The sequence below is a fragment of the Sardina pilchardus genome, chromosome 22 (genome assembly GCF_963854185.1).
Source record: "Sardina pilchardus chromosome 22, fSarPil1.1, whole genome shotgun sequence".
NCBI classification, from domain to species: domain Eukaryota; kingdom Metazoa; phylum Chordata; class Actinopteri; order Clupeiformes; family Clupeidae; genus Sardina; species Sardina pilchardus.
The window spans coordinates 21,399,667-21,425,936 of record NC_085015.1 but is presented as its reverse complement, the minus strand read 5'-3'; the positions used below and the strand labels follow the sequence as shown (position 1 = coordinate 21,425,936).

Here is a 26,270-nt window from a genome sequence, read left to right as displayed (position 1 = left end):
TACACAGGCCACAGAAAATGACCTACACCAGGCTAGGTTACTTGGAAAAGCTTGGCTGTCATTTCTTTTACATACGTACCACTTATTACAATGTGTCCCTCTGTATGTAAAGCTATACTTCAGTCTAGGCCTAATGAAAGTGTCAGGTGTGCTGTGTAACGGCATTGGCATGAGGATGATCAATAGCTATAATCAGACTACCAGCCGTATGAGTGAAGACAGCGTGACCAAGGCTTACGATTCAACGATTACGATTACAATTCAATTTGCTTTTAAACTGACTCGACTCTTTAGCTCCTCACCTATTCAGACCTCCCAAATCACCACCCAGCGCCCATCCAGCCTTTCTCTGGTCCCTGTACCTGTTCCTGTTCCTCCACCGCAGTGACTCCTTCCAAATATGACAGCTGACTGGGTGAAAAGGCAACTAGACAGAGAGGAACCCTTCCTAGCCTCATGCTCAGATTGAGGATGTCTTGACAGATTTCATAGGGGGAGCTTTTCAGCACAGCCCATATTGATCACCTCCACGCTCACTCCGTCAGGGCCAGGATTGTCGGTCATCGGACAGTCGGGCGACTAGGACAGGTGGGTAAAGGCATCCAGCCAGGTGGCAGACCCTGCTCCTGCCAATTAGAGGCAAGAGAGGACAATTTTGGCTGCAGAGACGACCTCCATTCAACGTCCTTGAGGCCTGGTGTGGCCATTGTCACAAGTGTGTAATCTGGCCGTGGTCATCTTCCATCAGGAGATAACGGCAGAGGCACAAGCACCACCAGCACCAAGGCCTACAGTATGTTGCCCCCTCCTCTAGCACCAGGACCTGCCGTGGCGGGCAGTTGTGTTTGGTATGCCCTTTATCGTTTCTTTCTGTTCCCTGTTTCTGTTTTAGTTTAACATTGCCTGTGTGCACATGGGTGATGTGAACTTGAGTTATTTTGGTATTCACTTTGTTTCCAGTGTAACTCCGCCTACACACCGTGTCCTAACAGCTGTGTCTACTCCTCCTGGAGCACCATCACCGGGCTGTCATAAAGTGCTTGTCTTCTTATGCTACTGTATGAGGGACTAAAACGGCTCTATGCATACAGTAGGAGATCCACTGACATTTGTCAGAATCATCAACACAACAAAGCATAAGTTTACCAATTAATTTATTCATTTATCTGGGATGTTTAAGGGCAGAGATTAGGGAAAGGATGGTACAATTCCACACTGAGTTTTTGTCCATGTCTCGCTGAACTCAATCTCTACTTAAAGCAGAAGGCCTTAGAGAGAGCTGTAGACATGCGGGAGAAGAAAGATGGTTTCTTGGAGTTGGTCTGAACCTGTAAAGAATGGCCAAAATACATGATCAGCTCAGATCCATGTTATCTTCAGTCACTGATTAAGAATAAAATCATACAATGACACTTACTGGAGAGAAGACTGGAAGCACTTTATTGTGGCGCTGTGGAAAACAAATATTTATTTTTATTATTATTATTATTATTATTATTATTTAATATATTTGGAAATACTTTGAAAACCGCTTGGAGGCCTAGGTTGATAACAAAGCCAAGTGTGGCTATGCAGACATAAAATGCTGAATGTACTAAAATTCATGAGCACTTATGCCATCTATCGCATCTGCCTCTAAACAGGTGATAGCTAGCCAATTACCTTGGATGAGAAAAGCCTGAAACGCTTGGTCCTGCACACTTTAGGCGAGGAGGGCGTCTTCTCATCTTGCTGCATTTGCCCCACACCTGAGCCTGAGTCACAGACATGTGTCCCTTTCTGCTCCTCGGGACAAACAGGGATGGACGGAATGGAGGAGGAGCTCTTCCCCACATCCATCATGGTATCCTGAGAGCCCACGTTATTGTCACACATCTTTGGTATCCCAGAGTTTGCATTAGAAGAGGAGACCTGAGGGACTGTGGGCAGCTCCTCTTTCCCAGGCTCGGGGGGATTGTTTGCCACAGACTTAGAGTTGGACCTCTTGAACACAGAAGCTGTGCCTGTGAACAAAATACAATGATATGAACACACTGTGCTACGACAAAAGGCTGTTTTCAAGTTCAGCTAACATTGAAATATGGAATAATAAGCTTTGTGAGGTGTGACTGGTTTACTTACCCCTCTGACGGTTGTTACGGAGGTCATCCCTGGCCTGACTGACCACCACACCGGTTAAGGCCTCCAGGGCTTCCCGTTCATGACGGCCCAGCAGGCTAGACACCGACCATAACGAGGAGTCGTCCAGAGCACCGCTGGCAAATGATCTCTGTCCATCTCCGTCGTCCTGGATGGTCTCCGGGACTTCCAATTCATGGCACAGCAGGCTGGACTCCGACACAAAAGAGGAGTCGTCGTCCATAGTACCACTGGCAGATGACATCCGTCCATCTCCATAGATCCACCAATACACCTCGCGAAGTTCCCCAGTCTGGCGTGGTGTCTCAGGGAAACCCAGGAATAGCTCCAAAAGGCTCTTCACTGCCCTCTCCATGAACTTGCAGAGCACAGAGGAGAAGAAGACTTTGTGCAGGCGCCAGTGGCTTGCCATTTCCTCTAGAATGGGTTTGGTCTGGCAGTCAGGGATAGATGATATTTTCCCCAAAAGGGTGTCCAGGAGCATCTGATATACTCGGCAGCTCAGGGCCCTGGGGAAAGTGTGATGCGCCCCCCGCTGGACTCCCACAAAGACTTTACCCAAACCGGCCAGTGGCACAGAATGGGACATGTCCGAGCGCTCAATACCCTCCAAATGGCTCTTGCCAGATGGTGCCATGGACACAACTAAGGTGAATATGCTGTCGGCCGTGATGGCCGCCTCCTCAGTCAAGCTTTCCTCGAGGAGCGGGGCGTTCTCCTCATCGATGGTGCTGCGGCTGCGTCCGTACGTGCCGCTCTCGGCGGGGCCCTCCAGCCTCAGTGCGTCTCTCTTGACCTGCAGCGCGCGAGCCGCCTGATACTCGAGGAGGAGGACACGCTGAACAGGGAGGGGCCTCCTGAGAGAGGCAGCCTCCTGCATCTTGGACCGTGCTCCACGCACTGCTAAGGAGAGAATTTCACCTGGAGTTTGAAGCTCCATTTTCCTGGTGGGGGTCTTCTCGGCCATCTTCACGGTGTTGGGCAGACTCCTGACTATGGGGCAGGGGGTATAACCGTTAATGTGGACCGCAGCCTCATATTTGGTGATGGCAGGCAGAATCACCTCTTTGGTGGCAGCATACACCCAGCTGCTGATCCGATCACAGGTTTGGATCAGCTCCACCATGGTGAGGTGCTGAACAAAGACAGGTGAAGTACAGTATATTAGATCTGAAGAAGCCGTGATATTTCACAGATGAGTTGCAGATTATTAGTTTCTTACCTTCATTTGTAGCACATTTCTGATGGACTCTCTATGCCTGAAAATAGAGAAATAATTAATATTGTATGTCAGAGTGAACAGTATTTCAGTGATACAGTACATACCCCTCTTTAACTTACACGCAAGAGAGTTGATCCAGGAATGACTCAGCTGGGAATGATTTGCCTACCTGTGTTATAGGATAGCAAAAAAATACAATTCTATATTTATATATAATTATATACAGTATATTATATTTATAGTTATTTCCTACCGGACTTACATTGTACTGATTATTCATGTGTTGCAGGCCGTGTTCATCCATATTGTCAATAGAAAGTTTATAAAGTGTAGACACTGTCATGAACTACTGATTCTTGCAGAAGTCTGGCACTTTGTGTTTGAGCACTTTTTTGGAACACATAAAAATGGAGCATTTGTGTTTATGATGTAACAATGATGATGACATCATAGTGCATGTTTACATAGATTAGAACACGTGTATCTATGCATGTTTACAGCAAAGCTTCTAGTTCTAGTTCTGTTCTAGAATCTTTAATTTACAGCTACATGAAATGAATGGGTCATTCTACAAAAACTTTTTTTTTGTTCTGACATAGATGTTGCACTTTTAAAAAAAAAACCTAATTGTTGCAATTTCTTCGTATTTCTAAGGAAAACCATTTTTGAGCCAAAGTGTATTTATTTTTAAATCAATTTTATAGGATTCAATCAAAGCAGAACAAAAAGCCTGCTGAAATAGTTTAACTGCAATAATACATGCATAACTATCACATTAATTTATGAAGCAATATTTAAATGCAAAAAAATGAAATGAATATGATCATTTTATTTAAAATGGAAATGTCCAGGGAGTCATGTCACTGGTGTCTTATTTTGAAACACAAGCAAACATACTAATGACATCACTGGTGGACTTCTACTGGTATTCATTGGAATACCTGAAGGTCTATGAAGAAAGGCTCAAATCCACAGCCTCGTTTCATTTATCAGACATTATAGAATTTGTATGATGATTTTATATCAAAGCTTACGTAAAGTAACACCAGTGACTCGTAACCGTAAAGAACCTTTACTTGATGATAACTGGGTATTTAAGTATCTTTGACTGTACTAAAGTATGATTTTGGAGTAGAATTTTATATGTAGGCTACTTTATACTTGAGTATTAAAATATTTTTTTAAACTTGTGTCTTTTACTCCATTCCAGTTGAAATATGGGCATGAAGTACATTGAGCACATTTGAAGTGATTAAATGCAATAATGCAATAGATTACAAGTAGCCTATTATTGAAGTCAATTTTTGTTCAATTGTTCAATTTGAACTTGGCTATGGTAATGATAGTGACAGCAGATACTTCATCAAAATATCCTTCATTAGCATGGTAAATTGGGAATGAAATTAAAAAATCATCTGATATTCACCACATAGCTCGATCTTCATAGCCTATCACATGGTAAGCTAAAATCAAGTACTTCTGTACAATTTTGTCATAACAGCTTTCACTTGTATAGGAGTAGTATTTGATAAGGTGTATCTATACTTTGCCTTAAGTAAAGGAATTGTGTACTGCACCTCTGAATGTATTTCTGCCTATAGTGTGTCTGTCTCCTGTGGACCTCCCACATCATGTTTCAAGTTAATGTTGCCTCACTTATCCTCATTGAGTCCATTACAGATACATTTGTTGATTTGTGTGTATTTTGGCCATAACGAAATGTGTCCTCTCCCCACGTCATTTTTGAAGTATGAGTAAAGGTGAAACGGTAGGGGCATGGAGGAGAAATTAATTTCAGGATTTCAGTAACACTTTCTTTTCTTCTGTCAAAACGTCGTAGACCCTGTGCCTAAGAAGGGGCACCCCAAGGTCTTCAATGACTACAGGCCAGTTAACATCACACGTGATGAAGCCTCTGGGGAGGTTAGTCCTCTCACACCAGGGGACCAGTTTGCTAATCTGGAAAACATCAGTGAGGAGAATGTCATCATCTACTGTACCTGCTCCGCTAAGCTCACTGCCATCTTGACAAAGCAGGGAGCGCTGTGAGAGACATCTGGAGTGAACTGTTAACAAGACGAAGGAGCTGGTAGTCAATAAGAGCCCAATTTGAGCAGTCTTGATCAGTGGAGTATGTGGAGGTAGTGCACTCTTATATCTTGGAGAGCACTGAACCTTTCTGGAAAACACCTGTATGATAGACTTGTTGAGCCGACGAGAATCTTCAGTGGCAGGCTAATCTTCCCAAATGTGTTCCTGGGTCATTCCTACCAATGACTATAAAACTGTTTAACTCTTCCCCTCTTTACTGCAGTGATGTGACCGATTACTTTTTTTTACCTTTACTTTTTATGTTTGCATGTGTTTACATACAGAACTGTCCTGTTATGAAATCTCTTTATTAAAATCACCAGGCACAGTCAACAGGCAACAGTCCCCTTGGAAACACCATCTTGTGCAGAAACACCATCTCGTCTTTTGCTGTTAGATTATGATGTCACTCAGTTGCTGGGTGAACAGGGTGTCACAAGACTTTTAGCAGCTTAGAGGAGGTGATCTTATTAGTGCCTGATCTAAAGCCAAGTAAACCACTCCGATGAGGATTGAGAACAAAAACAAACTATTAAAGATACTGTGGTTTAGAAAGCGAAGCTTACTTGGCTCTCCTCTGAAACTATATTGTTTGTCTTTCTTCTCCATTTTTTTCTGTCTAACTATTTCTCAGAGAACTGTGCATAGCCCCTTAATCCTGTTTGACCATCATGATGACTGTCATCACACGGCAGTGATGACCAGCTGAACCCAAAGCCCCGGTCACTCACACAAAACACACAAAACCAGGGATGATTAAAAATACTTTTCTTTACATATTCTTAATGTGCATTTATTTGCAAAAACACAATTTACATTAATAATGTTCAAATTAAATAAAAGTCACAATCAATCAAAAGCACACTAAGAGCTTTTCTGATTATAACATGTAGGAGGCTGTCTGATTTCATTTGGCAGGGAGAGACAACCAGCGAGAGGAGAAAGGTTAAACATAGGAAGCGAATGGTATCTGATGATAATGCATGAGAGTGTGTGCGTGTGTGTGTGTGTGTGTGTGTGCGTGTGTGTGTGTGTGTGTGTGTGTGTGTGTGTGTGTACTGACTGAATGCATGTGTGTCTTGACTGTGACCTCCACGGCAAAATGGCTGTGAAGGTCCTCTTCTCCCAGATATGATTTGGACCATATGATTTCAGCATGACTATGATGTGAGAGGCATCCGGCTCCTGTGCAGTAGGGGGTGCTGTTAGAGACTCCGGCGTTTAGAAGTCAGGCCTGTCCTTCTTCAGCTTGGAGTAGTCCATGTTCACTGTGAACATCTGTGAACACACAGGTAAAGCATCCACGGTAAGGCTTGGGGTATTACTGAACATCTCTACCAAGATAATCACCTTACTCTATCTTGCTCTAATCCTATTCGCTAACACAGCCTTCCGTACCATGATTTCAAGAGCTCTCATAGTCTGTTGGTGCTATGTAAGATATCTACTATCTTATAATGATGATAATGGCTTCAACCTATTTAAAACGTATCCGTTAGCTTAACTTTGAGTACCACAGTTTTTTAACAGTGTTAATTACTTCAGAGCCTGTTGTTGCTTGATATGCATGTTATGTGCTTGTTTAGTATGTATCATCCAAATGAAAGGCTGTAGATGTAAGTAGATTACAAACAACTCCATTCCACCAGAACGAACAGACACTGGTGATGTGCTGGTGATGCCATAATACACTTTTTTTTCACAAGTCCAACCTCTTATGAACAGACATGACATGACAGGTACACGGATATTTACTTTGTACTGGTGGTTGGGATCCACTTTGTTCCAGGGCTCTGGGTTGTTTGTACGGTCCCACCTGTGGTGCAAACATGAGACAACACTCAGCAAACACTATCGGTGCAGTAGACAAAAACGATAGATATCATTTATAGTCACTCACTCACGCTACGCTAAATCCATATCCAAATTTGCCGTAGCGTGAGTGAGTGTGAGTGTGAGTGAGTGTGTGAGTGAGTGAGTTGTGTGTTTGTGTGTGTGCGTGCGCATGTTTCTGCTTACGAGCACTCTGGGTTCTTGGTTGCCAGCCGGCCTAGGTACAGCATGGACATGCCTGTTCCTCCACCGATGAAAATGAAGAGAGGGATCAACTGAGGAGGGAGCGAGAGGAGAAAAATTGAGGGAACGACCACACGCTGCACAAACCTGCTTCCTAAACTCCTAAACGTACCACAAGTCAATGAAAGCTAAACCATACATAGCCTACCCACTCCAACATAAGCGTGAATGATGTTGGGGTCATTCCAAATAAGTATGAGTGCCTCTCAACATCCCTCCTCGATCCTTGATGCTCGGTCCTCCAGGCTCGACCCACTAATCTATAACTAACACTGGATAGACTATCCTATTGTTGCCGCGCCATCATTCTTTATCAGTGAGGACGAGGACTGAGGAAGGAAGGGAGGATCTATAGCCTAAAAGACAAATGAGAGGCACCCTGAGTGAACAGCATTGTGCCTGGCTGGATCCCATATCAGAATCAAGGCCAAATCCATGGCAGTCAGGTGGGTGAGCTGACGCACCAACTCAAAACAATCAAAGTACAATGAACTGCGCAGTCATCCCCTTTTGCGTCAGGGTGGACTAATAGATCAGACACATTCCACTCCAAAAGAATGCTACTGTTCTAGAATGATTCACCTATTTACCTAATTGCCTGTCTATGATTTCCCTATCATGACGATAATTATTCATAGCACAGCCTCTGGCGACCATCATATAAAGACTGACAGGTGGAATGCCATGTTTACATTAGTCTACTCTGCTATATGGCAGCCTGGGATAGCTTTTCCATTTTCAGATCGGTCTATAGGCTATCACACTACTTCGAAAAGGACAGCCTAATCTACTCTTCGTCGTCCTTGGAACACGCGTAGGCTACTTTTCTATCCCATACTGTTATCAGAGGCAACCATGTAGCATAAAGGTTGCATGCCATAAGTGAACGGTGAATAGTGCTGCGCGCTAGATTAGTCTGGCCTTACTGTAAGCGTCATGGTATGGCGACGTGCATATATGACCTATAAGGATGGCAGCTAAGCTATGCTCGTACACGACCCTCATATGTGAACTGAACTGAACTCGATCCTTCGCGCTATAGTGTAATATTTCATGAAAGCCAATAAATAATAGACCACCACTCGGTTGAAAACCATACATTTAAATAGGTCTAGTTTCACCACCAATCTGCGGAACATATAGAAACATTGTTGCCGTATCCACAAACAAGTGAAAGTAACCTAGGCTATACGTTGTGTAGGCTATAAGCAGGAAATACTAATAACGGCAATATTAGGTAGGCTATAGAGAAAATGTGAGCGCCAATATCAAGGCAATTATGCGGTAGCCTCGTAAGACTACTAATTTTAACTGGAGCTATCCAATTAATGTCTATATGATAGTGATTTACTATCATAACGGGCCTACCTCATAGACCTGCCTAATCGTGGAGTGTAGCCTATATCAGAAACGTTTTTTAAACAAACAAAGAAAAATGCACCAACTCTAGCCGACCTTTTCGAATAGGCCTAGGACATAAACCATTATTTCTGAGGATAGACGACATTCGATTTGGGATGTCAAGGTCAAAAACCTTACATCAGGCCTAAACTTTATATTTTCTTAGGACGATCGAGAGGTATTCAAGGTGTATTATCCAATACAAAGGGTCAATTAGAAACCAGATGTATTCCAGATGAATGATTGAATATGTCCTGCATCTCCACCTGTACATCACTTCGATGTTCAAAGAGATGCGACCGGTTCACTAGCGAGATATTCCACATACAGTAATGCTGGCACGTCTCAATGTCATTTCAAGAGATGCCACCTTAACATCCAACAATCTCTATTTGGATGGCTTGTTTACTTACCGCCGGGTGGGATTTAAGTTGCTTTAATACCGTTGAGATCACCATTTTTGCGGCTAAGGTAATCCGATCACAACTTAATGTTACAGTATCGGTTTAAGAGAATTAATTAGCCTTCCGCTGGAGATGATCGTCCCGCGCGGTTGTAGCCTACTCCTGATCTGAGAATGGGAAACGGGTACGCGCACCGATACCACCATAACCCCGCCTACATAACTGAACCCAACCAATGACAACAAACGACAGAATGACGGTACAGTCACACTATTATATAGTTCAGTACCCACAGCAGATTACAGATGGGCGCTAAGACTGTGTTCATTCCAGTCGACATAGTCATGACTAAATCACCGAGAGTCACCGTCAAAACCGGATGTGTGAGATGGCCAACATGAGCTAATGTCTTGGAAAAAAATCAGTGAAAAAAAATGACAGTGGACAGATTCCTAAAAAGGTCTTTATGTTGCTCAAAACGAAACAAAACATCTTTTTACAACAACGGAAGCCGTTTCAACAAATCCATCAATGCAAGTGTCATCTGACCAGTATGAAAAAACAAACAAACAATAGTACCAAAAAAAAGGAGAGAAAGAAAAACCTAAGTGCATGTGACATTGGCGCATTCCATTCATTTTCACACAGCCTACTAGGATCATAGCTTATGCAGACAGTACAACAATCACCTGTCTAAGTTTTTTTTGCCTGTTTTTCAGATTTAACAAAAAAAAGTTAATTCAAGTAGGGTACAGGTTTGAACACAAAACAATACAAACTAAAAAGTGCAAAACATCTCACAGACATCTATCTACCCTGTAGAAGAAAGAAAACAAAAACGCTCAACTCTCATCTTTGTAGAACAAAACAATCAGAAATGCATTGCATGTCCAAACATGAAATCAAAGACTACCCAGCGAGGTATACTACTGGCATGTATAGGAAAGGTTGTCAACATCCCTTTCAAAATCAATAAATACCATATTTAAATAAGGAAGATTGTAATATGATATGGTCTTAAACCAAGATATTAGTTAAAAAAAAAAACTTTTGCACATTACTCAAAAGTGAGGTCTCTTGTGCCATTATAGCAAAAGCGTACATTTTTTTTGCAGGAAAATGCAATCATACCCTTGCAACACATGGCTGGTCTGCCAACTGATGAGAACCAGCATCTTAAAGCTCTTACATCTTTGAGCTCTCTGAAGCTGGTTCTATCCAAAAAAGAAACAGCTTGGAGGGGAAGGGATGGGGGGGGGGGGGGGGGGGGGTCTGAAAAGTCAATAAGTCAGGGTTGCAGTCGCAAACCCAGTGGTCATCAGTTAAAAAAAATTGGTGTTGACTGTTTGAACACCTCATCTTTGTTTTGTGTTAAGGTAACTGCTGCCGTCATCATTTTCCACCCTCATTTGAGCCTCAAACACTTGCGAGACCTGTCCTTTCCTTCTCTGGCAAAGGAGTGCCTCACAACATGGAATGTTTATATATCCTCAATGAAATTTGGTCGATCTTCTATGATTGTGATCTTTAAAATATATTTATTATAGTTTTGGTACTGTTAACACTTTGGCAGGAAAATGGTCTCTATGGAGATAGAGCATAGCATTTCCTTTGTAAGACTCACACCCATCTTAACACGTCATTTCTTTGGGCAGATGTCAAAAGACAGGCCGGTCGACACTCACTCATCTCACGTCAGTGAACAGCCCTATTCAGTGGGAAGAGGACTAATAAAGAGAGAGAAAACCCACAATAGTCTCAACAAAGGACATGTTTCTCTTTTCACCATGAATTAATAGCACTCACAACACCCCCCTCACAGACACACAGACACAGAGACACACACACACACACACACACACACACACACACACACACACAGAGAGACACACACAGAGCTACGCTACCCATCGCACTCTTGCTCACGGCATCTCTCTCTCTTGGTAGTGGCAGCAGAGTCAGGAGTGGGCCTTCCTGTCCCCGTGCGTCCTGCCAGCTCTGATATAGGCGACACTGACAGGCTGTGAAACAGGAAGTCCATGGAGGACGGGAGGGGCTTGTGCAGACTGACAGGGCAGAAAGTGGAGCCTCTCCGTGGTGTGAAGTTGACCTTATCTGGGTCAGGGCAAGAGGGAAGTGCATGGGACTGGGACTTGACTGATAACCTACAGGACAAACAAACAAACAAAATGGAAAATACAATTAGATGTAATTCATTTAATTAGATCAAATTAAATAATAATGCTAAACACACTCTCAACACATGTAGACAAACCCAATATTAAAGGTACACTATGCAGTCGCAATATGTCCATATTTTACTTTACTGTTGTAAACAGGCTGGCTCTCATGGCTTGTTCCACCTGTACACAATGGGAATACTGTTCTGGACGCAAAGGACTAACAGACAACAGGCATCTCCTAAGACCTATATCTACTAACAAGGTAATGTTGTACGATTCTCGCGAGAAGTCTTGGGGTTGTATCGCTGGTTCTCTCGGTAGCGTCCCACTACAGCTATGCTCTATGGCTATGCAAGGTGAACAGTTCCCCTATTACAAGTTCATTTACCATCGAATTGGCATCGTAGAGGTTATATTGAGGTACAAATATTGCACAGTGTGCCTTTAAAATGCAAGAGCAATAGCCTATTAAAAATGTTGGGAGACATAACATTGATATTACACATAAGACATGTACTGTACACAATATGTGAAAATCCCACCTAATATTTTCTAAAACAAAGGCAATGGTATTATGCAATACCTTCTCTGTCCAATAGATGGAGACTGCAATAGAGAGTTTGGGAACACACTAGAGTGTGGATCGGGCCGATTTTTTTAAGAGCATTAAGATATTTGTGTCCGAATCCAACCGGGCCCGACACAGTTCAAATCACGCTATTTTCATAGGCATGCTAATGACACACGTGGATATTGCTTGTGTGGTAAGTCCGATTGTATCAATCAATTGAAAGGCATTTGGAAACGTCGGCACAGATAAGCGGAGCCATGAGCGCACACACACGGAGCAAGAAGTTAGAACAAGAGGCCGGGCAGTTATGTAGGCTATGTCTACATGCTATAACTTTCCTCTCTCATTTTTGATGGTCTTAAACTAACTTCTGTTTGCAATCTTCCATCTTAGCACAGCTCACAACTGCACTTAGGTACTGTAGCCTACATGTTTCGTTGTCGCACGCAATAGAAAAATCTCGCGCACAGGAGGAAATATGTTATGCTGTTAGGATCAGGAATCAGGATTATCAGGATAATCTATTACAAACCTATCACAAAAACGAACATCAAGTGAAATAAGTTGTTTTTCATTTTACATTTCAAATGTCTTATCGCGCTGATGTGTCCGGGTCCGACCCGAGCCCGAACATAAGTTCTAAATATTTGTCCGACTCTGACCGAACCCGTCGGGTTCCGACGGGTCCCGTCGGGCTTCGGTCGGGTTTCCATGCTCTAGAACACACCACAGATACTGTATGATTACATTTTCCCTGTTGTAATTTCCCAGTCAAGATTGGGAAGTTTAAATCGGAACACCCCCTGAAGCCATAATGCGGGTGAGTCCGCCTGCATACGTGTGCCTTTGGGTAGCTCTGTGTATGCAACACATGTCTTCGTGTGTGTGTGTGTGTGTGTGTGTGTGAACACTCACATGACTTCCTCGCACACCGGGACCTTCTCGCAACCCTCGGGCGGCTCCCTCTGGAAGCACACACTCTTGTTGGGACGGGGGGAGGAGGAGAATAGGGCCAGGGGCCCGTCCTCCCCACACACAGGACCAAGATTGGGGGCAGAGGAGTCCCCGTCTACCCCAACCACCAGGCCTAGAGAGGGGGCAGAGTCATGCTGGTCGTCCCCAGACAGAGTGACCCCAGGGGGGGCAGAGGCGTCCCTGTCGTCCAGACTCAGAGAGCCCAGCAGCGGAAGAGCAGAGAGCCCATCTTCCCCACACACCTCTGGGGTGCAAAGGAAAGAGAAGAAGAGGAAAGCATCACAAAAGTGCAAAAGCTTTTTTTCCGCCAGTATTAGAAAACATTCGGTTACACTTTACTTGAAGGCATCTACATAAGAGTGACATGGAACGCACAGTGTCATGATGAACATGTCAAACATTATAAACAAGTCATAAACGTTTATGACATAACGCTTCTGCCATTCGGTTTTTGTCATGACAAGTTAAGGTTCATGTGTCATGACATGTTTTCTTCAAAATCTGCCCAATCCATGGTTCAAACAAGTTAAATGCATATAGTGCATGTGCACACACTTGCATGCACACATCACAACATCGTAAATGCTACTTTAGTGGAAAACCCTGACTACTAAACACTACGCATTAACGCAAGTTATCCTCTTTTTCAGTTTCTATGACCCAAATCATTTTCTCCTTCAATACCCTGAAAAGCATTTTGGCACTTCTGTTTTACTTTTTTTAAAGTATAGGTGTTTCATATTTTCATTTATAAAAATACGTTTAATTTGAGATATGGGGCAACTTGTTGAGTCGTGTTGCCGGGCAACCATACAGTCGATTCCAAGTGTTCTCAACACTGCTTGGCAACAACGTCCTGCAAGATTGCTCAACATATTGACCTGTGCATGGTCCCCGTTAGCCCCAAAGTCAGAGATACTGGTGGATGGTCTCACCTCTGACAGGGTCCTGGGTGCAGGTCACAGGAGACGAGGGCAAAGACAGATCAAGAGAGGAGGAGGAGGAGGAGGAAGAGGAGAGTACCGATGTGGCGGGAGAAGAGGAAGGAGAGGGGGAGGAGGAGAGGCACGTCTGATGCTCGCTGCAGCAGTTGCAGTATGGGGGTACTGGACCTCTACGGCCGTTAGGGACCAGGAACTACACACACACACACACACACACACGAGGGAGAGGGGGAGAGGGAGAGAGGTCAGACATACAAAGACCAAGACTGAGGTTTACATAGCAACTAAAAATACAGTATAACCGGATATTGCCCCACACATCTGCTTTTCAAAATCAAATATTAAATGTGGGGATGTTTTACATCAGAAAGCAGTGACAGTGCGGCACTGCAGAAGGCACTGCAGAAGAGTGTGTGTGTGTGTGTGTGTGTGTGTGTGTGAAGGCGCAAGAGATTCTGGATGACATCCATGTTTCCTTCTACCAATCTCCCGCTCTCCCCTTTCGGTGATTGGCTGGAATACTCATAATATAGTTTGGTAAGACAGACTTGCTCCACTTTCCGCTTTGCTTCCCGCTCACAGAGCCAAGGCCGTGCACAAAGACCAGGGTTGTTTTCACAGTGTACTCACGGAATAGAGAACTAGCGGATTGTGAGAAATCACGTAGAAACGCTTACGGTTCCTTTAGGTCTGAGAGCTGCAGTAGGGAGTGGTGAGACAGATGGTGTGTGTGTGAGCGAGAGAGATGGGGTGTGTGAGTGTGAGAGACTAAGTGAGCTATCTTGAGTGAGCATCTCCGAATTGTAGTGTGTGTGCGCGCGCGCGTGTGTGTGTATTCTTACATCTTGCAATAGTGAGTGCTGTTTAAAGATGGTCTCTAGCTCCTGGTCCAGTTTCTCCTCACTGTGTCGGAGACGAGTGTGGACTCCATTCAGAGGGATGGGAAGAGGCTGGCTCTGAACACACACACAGGGAGACAGATAGACGCAGTTATACACTGAACCACTGTACATACACTATATTGCCAAAACTCGCATATGAACTCAAGTGACATCCCATTTTTAATCCATAGGGTTTAATATGACGTCGGTCCACTCTTTGCTGCTATAAGACCTTCAACTCTTCTGGGAAGGCTTAGAAGGACTGTATTATTCATGTGTATTTTCAACCATTTCTCCAGAAGCGCATTTGTGAGGTCACACACTGATGTTGGACGAGGAGACTTGCTCTCAGTTTCCACTCTAATTCATCCCAAAGGTGTCCTTGCTTTGTGCAATGATGCACAGTCATGTTGGAACAGGAAGTGACCATCCCTGACCTGGACTTGGCCCCTTAGTTCCACTGAAATGAACTCTGAATGCTTCAGCATTAACCAAGAGATTTTGGACAATTCCTGCTCCCAACTTTGTGAGAACAGTTTGGGGATGGCCACTTCCTGCTCCAACATGACTGTGCACCATTGCACAAAGCAAGGTCCACAAAGACATGGATGACAGAGTTTGGTGTGAATGAACTTGACTGGCCCACAGAGTCCTGACCTCAACCCAATAGAACACCTTTGAGATTAGATTGAAGACTGAGAGCCAGTCTCCTCGTCCAACATCAGTGTGTGACCAGACAAACACGCTTCTGGGAGAATGGTCAAAAAGATTTCATAAACACTCCTGGATCTTGTGGAAAGCCTTCCCAGAAGAGTTGAAGCGGTTATAGCTGCAAAGGGTGGGCCGAAATCATATTAAACACTATGAATTAAGAATAGGATGTCACTAAAGTTAATATGCGAGTCAAGGTAAGTACCCCAATACTTTTGGCAATATAGTGTATTGCACTACAATCATACCTCATACCCAGTCACGTGAGCCAGTAATGAAACACAAACACACACAACTAAATGTAACGCAGCATATTACAATAACTTTGGCGTCACATGAAAAGGGTTCCTGTACCGAAGGGACAGAGCAGTTACCCCACCAGGTCTTGAACACGGGGTCATCGGGGTGCTAACTCTGCAGCTTGACCGCAACGCCAAAGAGCCAGGACCGTTGGTATGGAAGTCATAGCATACACACAACTGTAGTGACAGTAGGGTACTCCGTCGGAGTTCCAAAGCAGCGTACACTCTGCGCAAAATGCTGATGAGTGGTGTTTACTAGTGTTCTGTGGGTTGTATGTGTGCATGGATGCATGCACGCATGCTTGTTAACCAACATGCAAAAAAATGTAACTTCACAGGTTTGCCGCCCCGCTTGGCACGAGATGGGACACATGGTACTCATCCCCCCCAGCCTGAGTCCCAGGCCTTCCTCTCTGGCTCTCACCTCAAATACCCACTAGCTAGAACCAACACATACAAACAGTCCTTTGTAGTCGCAGCTATATTCTGCTACTAAACTCCACAAGGAAACATAGGGAACTTCCCCATCCCCATTCCCATTTGATCTTTCATTGATGTCAGGAGTATTCTGAACTTTATATAGTGTTTATAGTACTTAACTGTATATTGTGAGGTTTGTGTGTGTGTGTGTTACTGCTGCAAATCAAATAACCCAATTTGGGCCAAATGAATCCCACTACTACCTTGGCATGGGACACATCTGACTTTCCTTGTGTAAGAGTGAACTTAGTGTGTACACATCATGACCAAAAGTGTTTTCATGATCAATTAAAAGATACATACAGTGCCTATAGAAAGTCATCATACCCTTTGGAAATAGTTACTTTTTTTGTCTTACAGCCTGAAATCAAAACCCATTTAAAAAAAAATCTTTTCCAGTTTTATTTACAAATTTAGCTGTACAACATCAAGATAATGAAAAAAAAGTCAACAGTTCTGAAAATTAATAAAAAATTAAAAACTAGAATAACAGGGTTGGAAAAGTCATCATACCCCTGACTTAATACTTTGTAAAGCTTCCTTTTGCTTTCATTACAGCCATCAATCTGTTTGGATATGTCTCTATTATAGCTTTGCACACCTAGATAGGGGAATATTTGCCCAATTTTCCATACAGAAATGTTAAAATTTAGTCAAATTCTGTAGGGAATGGCGATGGACTGCTCTCTTCAAGTCAATCCACAGATTTTCTATAGGATTTAAGTCAGGGCTCTGACTTTACCACTCAAGGATATTCACCATCCTATCCTTAAGCCACTGCTTTGTTCTTTTGGCAGTATGTTTAGGATTATTGTCGTGTTGGAAGGCGAATGACCTCCCCATCCTCAGCTGTCTAGGAGAGGGACGCAGGTTTTCCTTAAGAATGTGGGTGTACTTGGCAGCATCCATTTTCCCTTCTATCCTGACCAATTGCCCAGTCCCCGCTGAAGAGAAACATCCCCACAACATAATGTTGCCCCCACCATGCTTCACACTAGGTATGGTGTGTTTTGGGTGGTGTACTGTGTTGGTTTTCGCCAAACATTGCGCTTGGAGTTCAGTGCAAAAACACATCTGGAATATTCTGCTACCATGTGGAAAAAGCTTATATGGTCAGATGAGACTAAGATCAAACTTTTTGGAGACTAAGATTGAAGTTTTTGGACTGAGCTCCAGGCGCTAACCAAACACAGTATACACACCCAAACACACCCAAAACACACCATACCTACTGTGAAGCATGGTGGGGGCAACATTATGTTTTGGGGATGTTTCTCTTCAGCGGGGACTGGGCAATTGGTCAGCATAGAAAGGAAAATGGATGCTGCCAAGTACACCAAAATTCTTGAGGAAAACCTGCGTCCCTCTCCTAGACAGCTGAGGATGGGGAGGTCATTCGCCTTCCAACACGACAATAATCCTAAACATACTGCCAAAAGAACAAAGCAGTGGCTTAAGGATAGGATGGTGAATATCCTTGAGTGGCAAAGTCAGAGCCCTGACTTAAATCCTACAGAAAATCTGTGGATTGACTTGAAGAGAGCAGTCCATCGCCATTCCCTACAGAATTTGACTAAATTTTAACATTTCTGCACGGAAAATTGGGCAAATATTCCCCTATCTAGGTGTGCAAAGCTATAATAGAGACATATCCAAACAGATTGATGGCTGTAATGAAAGCAAAAGGAAGCTTTACAAAGTATTAAGTCAGGGGTATGATGACTTTTCCAACCCTGTTATTCTAGTTTTGAATTTTTTATTAATCTTCAGAACTGTTGACTTTTTTTTCATTATTTTGATGTTGTACAGCTAAATTTGTAAATAAAACTGGAAAAGATTTTTTTTTTAAATGGGTTTTGATTTCAGGCTGTAAGACAAAAAAAGTAACTATTTCAAAAGGGTATGATGACTTTCTATAGGCACTGTATATACACACACACAGTCATTTCCTGTGTATTAGCCACATTGTGTATAAGCCAGCGTATAAGGACAGTGTTTTATGCAAGTGTGTAAGCTGTGCCTAGTAGTTGGGAAATTACAGTATATTCTTTTGGTCAAGTTTTTTGAAGTGGTCTAGTGAAGACACAGACTATCAGAGTGTACAACAATTTACATGATAATTGATTTTCACTTCAGTATTTTATTTTTAAAAGGTTTAAAAATAACCAACCATGGGTCACACTGAGCTCATCTCCTTAATGTCCACATTTATAAAATCGATATAGGCTAGATACAGAAATAAATGCCGTACAGTCAGATATGTGTAGGGTGTGGGTGGGTGTTTCTCTGCCACACAGCTGACTGAAACTGGTATCTGAGAAAGGAGAAGCCTTGCCACTCTTCCTGTTGCTTCATTCTGCAACTCTCTTCACTTCCTCTCGTGTATGCATGTGCGTACACACGCAAGCATGTGATCTTTCCTCTTACACTTCATAGCCATCCACGTGTGTGTGTGTGTGTGTGTGTGTGTGTGTGTGTGTGTGTGTGTGTGTGTGTGTGTGTGTGTGTGTGTGTCTCAAGAGAGAATAGAAACAGGTGAACAGACTCTCCTGACAGACCGCACAGAAGCAACCGAAGAAATCACATCTAACAGTGGAACACATGGGGAGGGAATCTCCACTCACAGCTATCAGATCATTGGTTCCATAATTATAAATCTCGAACATCTGTGTGCAAACATTTGAAAGATTTGATTTTGTTTTAGAGCCTTTTATAAACAAAATGTACTTCTTCTGTTTATACCTGCGAGTTAACTGCTTTTAAAAAAAAAAAATGATGTCAGAGTTGCCAGAAGCATAAAACCAATCGAGAAAAAAACGTAGAAACTGAGATTTAGAGATTTACATGACCGGGACTGTGATGACACAGCTTGCGCTACTGAGCCAGATGTGCCACTGATACTGCGCTGTACAGCAAAGGGGAGTATACCTTGGGAGACGCCGACGCGCTCGACTACATGAGCACACGCAAGGCCATATCCACCAAGGCCTACTCTGGCCTTTACCCTGAACTAGGTTACACTCACTGTGCAATGCAGCACTGTCCTAGGACACACTGTGCAGCATGACGCTGAGCTAGGCCACATTGTTTAGCATCATGTTTAGAATAGTGTTGTTGGATACCTGGGTGATCCAGGGTGGAGAACCGGAGCCGGCCTGAGTGACCGCGTGGATCCTTCTCCTGTCCAGACTTCCCCCCAGGACCACAGCGCACTGCTGCTGCTGGCGTTGCCGTAGGCCCTGTAGAACACCGCAGAGCAATAAGACATCAAGAGGTACAGTATGGGGGCACAGGCACAGCATGAACAACTAAATGAAGGGTGAAGAATGAAAGAACACCAGAAGGACATGCAGACATATAGATATGTCTGCACTATAGTATGCATGGAATTATGGCTACAAACATCCATTCTTGTTTGCTTCCTTTAGGTTAACAAAAACTATGATGTATTAGTATATGCATACATGCTGATGCAATTTATTGGCCTTGTTGTCCTGACAATACCACAGACACTTCACACATATTTCAGCCCCAGAAGAGGGTCAAAGGTAAGAGTTCAAAGGTCACCTCTTTGTGTGCTGCGCTGCCCCACGATGCCGAGCGCTTATGGCTGCCTCCCCCTGGATTGCACTGCTGGTTGTCCGCCCAGGAGGCTGGAGTCTGGAGTGAGGAGCAGAACCAGAACCATGAGGAGTAGAACTAGAACCATGACGAGTAGAACTAGAACCATGAGGGTCACACCGAACATTACAGACCATAGTAATCAAAATGTAATCAAATTTGTTTTGCACATTTCCATGTCTCCATATGTTGTACCTGCTGTGTAGTCTTGTTTGTGTGTGCTTACTGTGCAGGGTTTCCCGCAGCGCTTTCCTGCTAAGGCGGCCGCCTTAACAACACAGGGCTGCCGCCTTAACTAGCGTCTTCAAGAAATAAATAAATAAATAACTATATTATGTATAGTGATATTCGCCGTATTACTCTGTCATGTTTTCTCCATGTCATTCCAAACCGTAGCCGCTAGTCTCCCTTCTCTGTAGAACGCATAAAGAAAATAAACTTTTTCAAATCGAGTTGGCCTATGCGCACAGGCGACGCGCTCATTCAGCATGAGTATTTGATATCAGGTCAGGTGCCACTGCCACGCATATCTCAGAGTGACTGCGAACACAAATAGCCTAAACCTTGCTAGATTTGACGACTCTCACAGGAATGGTTCTCCGTTGAATCTACCAAATGTGTGGGATGAGCGGCATAACACTTTTGAGCGCTTTATCTTTTTTTTTTAATCACTCGTCTACTATGAATGCATAGCCCACTGCATCTTGTAATTTGTTGTGACAAACACTTGTGCCATCTAGCCTACAGCTAACCACAACTTGTGACGGCTATTCATTCACGTGTTGTACAATACTGAAATTGTCTGAGGTTTACACAGGCTAGTTTAAACTTTAAACATAGCCTCTTGTCTCCCATGCCAGTTTCATTCATCCCGACCGGGCGGGACGCACGTTTCCGTTTTGTAGAAATAATTCCTGAATGTTTTTGTTCAGAGCTGAACATGCAACTGTATTTGACAGATGACAGATTTGGTTGCTAGTGACAAAATATTAGCGTTCAATGCGGTACGATCTCGCTAATTATGTTTTTAAAAGCATTAAAAACGTTCCGGCTCTCTTAGGCTATATGAGCAACAGGCACAAATACAGCTCCAATCAAATAATTGCAGCTTTAGGCTACTAAATCACAATTCACTAACTTTACCATACTTTACCATACAGTCGCAATGTTACATGTTCATACAGTTTCATCTTTATTTCATGATATATTCTAAAATATCCACCATTACAAATATTCTTGGTTTTAATAGAATATTATAATATTGACTGGCTTTAAAATATATCCTATGGTGCTATGCTGAGCAGTGCAAAGGTTTTGAAAGATACAAAAGGCCCTGCATTGGAGTTATAAACTTACACTTTTAAGGTATAATATTGTCTAAATTGTGTTAATGATGTTTAATTGGTTGCTGATTCAATTAAATCTGATACAATGAATGTGAAATCCAGGTATATTGCTGTCATTAGTGTCAAAATTCAACATTTTCAACATGCTGACAGCCTACTAATTTTTTACTTCAGCTGACCTCCTTGTCTTTAAGTAAATCAGAAAAGAAGTTATTTAGATAAGTGTGTGCTAGACTGCTCCTGTAGCCAACAATCCCCTCTCTACCCTTTGGGAATTGAACTGTTATATGATCCTTGGTGATGTAAATTATGAAAAACCCTTTATTTGGTTGGTCTTGATGTGGCCTTGACTCCTTTAAGACTCGGTCTCGACTCAGACTTGCTTCCTAAAAGACTCGGTCGTTGTCACTCGGTCTCGGCTGCAGTTAAACCAACGGTCTCGACCCCCCCCCCCCCCCCCCATCGTAGGACAGCGGCGGCGATGTGGCGGGGACGCTACGGCGACGCCCCCTTCCCCTGGACAGACACCACCTTAACTAACAAATTTTCTGGGGGAAACCCTGCTGTGCTATACGTTTGTGGGGCCAAAGATGAATTTCTACAGCAGTGGACAACAGACTTTTATTTTCTTCTATGTACACAACTCATCACTGGACCGAGAAACTCAAGAGTCAAGACAGAGCGGAAAGTTTAGATTTACCTATCCACTTTCCCCTGACCTTAATGGAAAATAGCATGAGGTCAAGGAAAGAGGACAAGAAGATTTCCTTAAGATTTATGAATAGACAACAACTATCTTAAGAAACTCCAACTCAATTTACACATGGTGCCGTAATTATAGGATGGTGCGTATTATTGACATTCATCATTTAGCTCGATTGTTGCTACCTGGCAGAGGGAACTGTAAGCATTATAATCGCTTTTCCTTTTGTAGGATACCCCAGTGTACTTTATGCAAAAGAAGATTTGAAAGGAAGCATTGGAAACACCTTTCCTAACTATAAATAATCTGAACAGCTCATCACTAAGTCTTTCCCGGTCATTTCATTTTACGATAGGAACCTTCCTGAGCCAAAAAAGCCCTTCAGCCAGTCACTTGACAGACCATACCAGACCTAACAGACAGACTCCAGCTCATCCAACATCCAAGCACACTAGACTTATCAGAAGACAAACAGTTGAGTTTGTGTCTGAATGCCAAGGAGATAGTTTAATGTCACATGCAAGTAGCAGAGCATAGTAGAGTTAGGTTTGAAATGCTAGATTCAAAGTGAAAACATCAGAGGGTGGGGAGGGCAGAGTATTTTTTTTTTCTCGAAGGATGTAGCTTACCCACACCCTGAGCAAAGTGAGCAAAAAAAACTGCCGTTACAGCTGACTAGGGTGAGGTTTAGCCCTTTTTAAAAAAGATAGCTGTAATGTGCTCCCTATACTGTACTTCAGTCCTCTCGGTTTTGCCCTGTATCTCTCCTTTGCTTTCTACTCTTCAACTCAGTTGGTTTTCCTCTTCTTACACCAATCACATGGTTTCTGTGTCAATACCACCCTATACTAAAGGAAAAAGAAAAAAACCCTCCTGCGACATGGTAAACTTGAGCTAACATCCGTGCACAGGCCAGCTTGCAGAACGCCCATCTAAGTTCAACTTGAGTCTTGAGTTTTGCAAATGCACACCCAGTCCCACGGACACAGTAGTGCCTTTCAGGAAAGCGAGAGGTCGTCACATACAGTTGCAATGGCAAGCTCGCTTTGCATTTCAAATGAGCAACCACTCTGGACCAGTGACTCGAACATGTTTGGTAGAACGGAGAGTGAGAACATGCAAATCATCAAATGATTGACTCTCAGCTCCAGCTACCTGATTCCCGGAGGCCTGGAGTCTGGCCTCAACCCCAGAGTGAACAAGGAGCATTGGGGGTTGAAGGTACAGTCTGTGGTTCTGGTGGAATGCTGCAAATGTTTACATAAAGTGGTATGTACTGAACTTGTGATGGCCCCCTTACCTGAGTGGACTTGTCCTTCTTGTAGTGTGCTCCTTCCTTTGGCCAGTGTCCATGTAGATATGGACCCACAATGGCGTCCAGTGAATGGCTGTGTGGATTCTGTCCAGTTAGTGAGCACCACAACGGTTTCTCAGACACTGCAGAGTATTGACAACAAAGATGCAAAGGTGGATTTAGGATGGTGCAATAATCATATCAGTCGTGCATCTACTAACTTGACTGCAAGGATAAACTACAACCTATAAACAATGGCATACACCTGCACGTTATTGCACTAAATCCGATGCAAAATGTAATACTAAATTATCTCAAAGATTCTGTACCTGTGAGATCACACTAGACACATTTTCCATTGAGGCTTTTGCCCACTATGAAACCACAGTCACGCTAACTTTGCCAAGCTGTTCATGCAATAACGTTACTCAGTCCATCCATCTTGACTGAGCTAGACTGAAATGAAGAGGGCTTTAATTTTTTATCGCAAGACCTTTCAGGGAGTCTCTTTAAAAGGAACAAGCTTTTTCTGACAATAAATGCTTATTTTAAGACTATTGAATTAACACAGTACAGTTGTATACAAAACAAACATTGGTGCAAAGTGATTAAAAAAAAGGTGACACAATGACATTGAACTTTTGTCTGTAGACTTAAGGGGTCACTTAGCTGATCCTGCTAAAACGGCGGGCAACATGTGGGTCATAACGATGCAATATAAAATAAATTATCATTGATGCAAACAACTAATTTCGAAATCCAAGCATTCCAGGAGGAAAACAACACATTTCATTTGAAGCATCTCAAGTTTGATGACCTATGCTTTCAATGACCAATCTAGCAGAAATACTGACTTAACTTGAGAGGAAAATGAGCTGAATGTAAGCTAATTTAACATTATAGGCAGATGGCTAGGTCCATAGTGCGGGGCACAATGACCTCTGTTTAGAGAAGAGCTAAAGAAGAGGTTGCAACACTGGTCAATGTGCATGTGCAAACTTTTACTTTACCTGGTTTGGCATCTCTCAGAGCAGGCTGGGGTTTGCTAATACTGTTGTTGTTAAGCTGGAAAGGGACAGTCGCCTTCATCGGCTGCAGACCAGAGCTGCCCCGGGCGACCCCAACTCCACCGCGGCTACACATCCCTCCCTCTCACGCATGGACCGACAACCGGAGCAAATCGCTGCTCTCTCGCTAACAGACTAACAAGTTAAGTTTGCAGGGCGGACGGTAACTTTCACAGACACGGCTAAACTTTAACTGTTACACAAAGTCTACTGAAGAGCTCATTTCAGTCGTTTGCCTTTTGAGGTCAATTTAGTGCTTCCTTTTGAGCACTACGTTAGCTATCATACGTGCACTAGAGTTGCTACTCGAGAAGTTAGCAGGAGTTGTTTTTCATAACTCCTTTGGAACTTTCTAGAGATCGACTGAATTAATTTGCGATGTGTACACAACGGCACAACTAAACAAAATACGATCTATGCCTTAATAACTGTTCCTTTTTGGAAAACGGTTCCTATTGTTTAGCTATCTAAGCTGCGCGTTCTCTGAGTTCCTCTCCTCCGCATGAAACGCTACTCATCCAACTGCTGAATGATAGACCATCTGCACGCGATAATTAATCCAAAGTGGGTGGGGGTGTCTGTGAGAGAACGTTTTGATTGGTAGTTGACAGCGTCCATACTACGTTTATTGGATGAAGTAGGCCTACTATCAATCTAGCAGTAGGCTACTGTATGAGTCGATTAGTTTACCAATTACGAAACATGACACTGCATATTCATAATTCCCTGAAAGATAAATAGACCAGCAGGTTTTTGAAATCAAATCATTTAATTAATTCATTCATTCATTCACTCATTCACTCAACATGCACGTTTTACAAAAAAATACGTTGTGGGCAATTGTTTTCATTAAACATTTCTACACTGCTTTGTCCCCCTGATTATACAGTATGTTGCTAGTCTTCCTAAATAGCACCTCCTGTCCTTTCTTCACAGACATCAGTAGTTTCAATGATCAAACTTCAAAAAGTCTTCATAATTAGCCTACCAGTGGTCCCCATGGTTAGGCCTATAACAGAGGAATCATCTTCAATCAATCTATTAATTAGCATTTTAGTCTTGGATGTCTAATTGGTGATAGCGCACCTCAAATGGCAATTCATTTAAATGTAGGCCTAAGTCCATGTGGTGAATGTTGCTGATCAGTGGTCAATCTTTTGGAGTGTAGGAATGAAATGTAGGCCATGACTCACGTACACAAACATGTTGGAACCACTAAATAATTGGACCTGTGTGTGTGTGTGTGTGTGTGTGTGTGTGTGTGTGTGTGTGTGTGTGTGTGTACAGTATGTGTTGTGCGTGTGTACGTGCCCCCACATGTATGATGGTGTATTTGTTGTGGTTGTGTCAGCATGAGTGTATGTATGAGGAAGAGAGAAAGAGAAAGTATGTGGTGCATGGTGTTACAGTGTTACAGTGTGTGTGTGTGTGTGTGTGTGTGTGTTACAGTAGGCTAGTTAGCTACTTCAGGGAAAGAGTGGAGGGGCACCCTCTGGGTATGTCGGTATTCAGAGGTGTGTATCTGTGTCTGTGTGTGTCAGTGTCTATCTGGTGTGTGTGTGTGTGTGTGTGATTCTGTCCTTCTCTGTGTGTATGTGTCAGTGTCTCTCTGTCTCCTGGGTGTGTCGGCCTTCTGAGGTGTACAGTATCTTGCGGTGGGCGGCGTGAGACGGCATGCATTGTGGGAGATAACTACTCCCAAGGGCTAGTGGTGTGGGAGGGCTGAGTGTGTTGTGGGAAGCCAGGCATGTGGAGATAAAATTGTATGAATGAGTGAGTGTGTGTGAGTGTGTGTGTGAGAGAGAGAGAGAGAGAGAGAGAGAGGAAAAAGAGAGCGTGTGTATGCTTGTGTGTATGTT

At 43.2% G+C, this 26,270-nt stretch overlaps 3 protein-coding genes across 3 annotated transcripts; all 3 read right to left on the bottom strand.

The window, feature by feature from the left end:
• Positions 1 to 1,174: 1,174 nt before the first annotated feature.
• Positions 1,175 to 3,526, bottom strand: LOC134069694 (uncharacterized). The gene is made up of 6 exons (XM_062525722.1): positions 3,481 to 3,526; positions 3,362 to 3,398; positions 2,122 to 3,274; positions 1,663 to 2,003; positions 1,418 to 1,450; positions 1,175 to 1,328 (listed from the first exon to the last, which is right to left on the bottom strand). Exons 2-6 carry the CDS (start codon positions 3,365 to 3,367, stop codon positions 1,251 to 1,253), a joined length of 1,611 nt encoding a protein of 536 aa, XP_062381706.1. The 5' UTR covers positions 3,368 to 3,398; positions 3,481 to 3,526; the 3' UTR covers positions 1,175 to 1,250.
• Positions 3,527 to 6,229: 2,703 nt separating this feature from the next.
• ndufa4b (NDUFA4 mitochondrial complex associated b) lies at positions 6,230 to 9,514 on the bottom strand. Its single transcript, XM_062526133.1, has 4 exons — positions 9,343 to 9,514; positions 7,472 to 7,560; positions 7,208 to 7,268; positions 6,230 to 6,730 (listed from the first exon to the last, which is right to left on the bottom strand). Exons 1-4 carry the CDS (start codon positions 9,385 to 9,387, stop codon positions 6,674 to 6,676), a joined length of 252 nt encoding a protein of 83 aa, XP_062382117.1. The 5' UTR covers positions 9,388 to 9,514; the 3' UTR covers positions 6,230 to 6,673.
• A 268-nt stretch (positions 9,515 to 9,782) lies between these two features.
• On the bottom strand, positions 9,783 to 24,928 carry LOC134069904 (protein FAM117A-like). Its single transcript, XM_062526043.1, has 8 exons — positions 24,355 to 24,928; positions 23,351 to 23,487; positions 19,948 to 20,040; positions 19,503 to 19,619; positions 14,849 to 14,962; positions 13,998 to 14,199; positions 13,003 to 13,306; positions 9,783 to 11,498 (listed from the first exon to the last, which is right to left on the bottom strand). Exons 1-8 carry the CDS (start codon positions 24,485 to 24,487, stop codon positions 11,237 to 11,239), a joined length of 1,362 nt encoding a protein of 453 aa, XP_062382027.1. The 5' UTR covers positions 24,488 to 24,928; the 3' UTR covers positions 9,783 to 11,236.
• Positions 24,929 to 26,270: the final 1,342 nt, after the last annotated feature.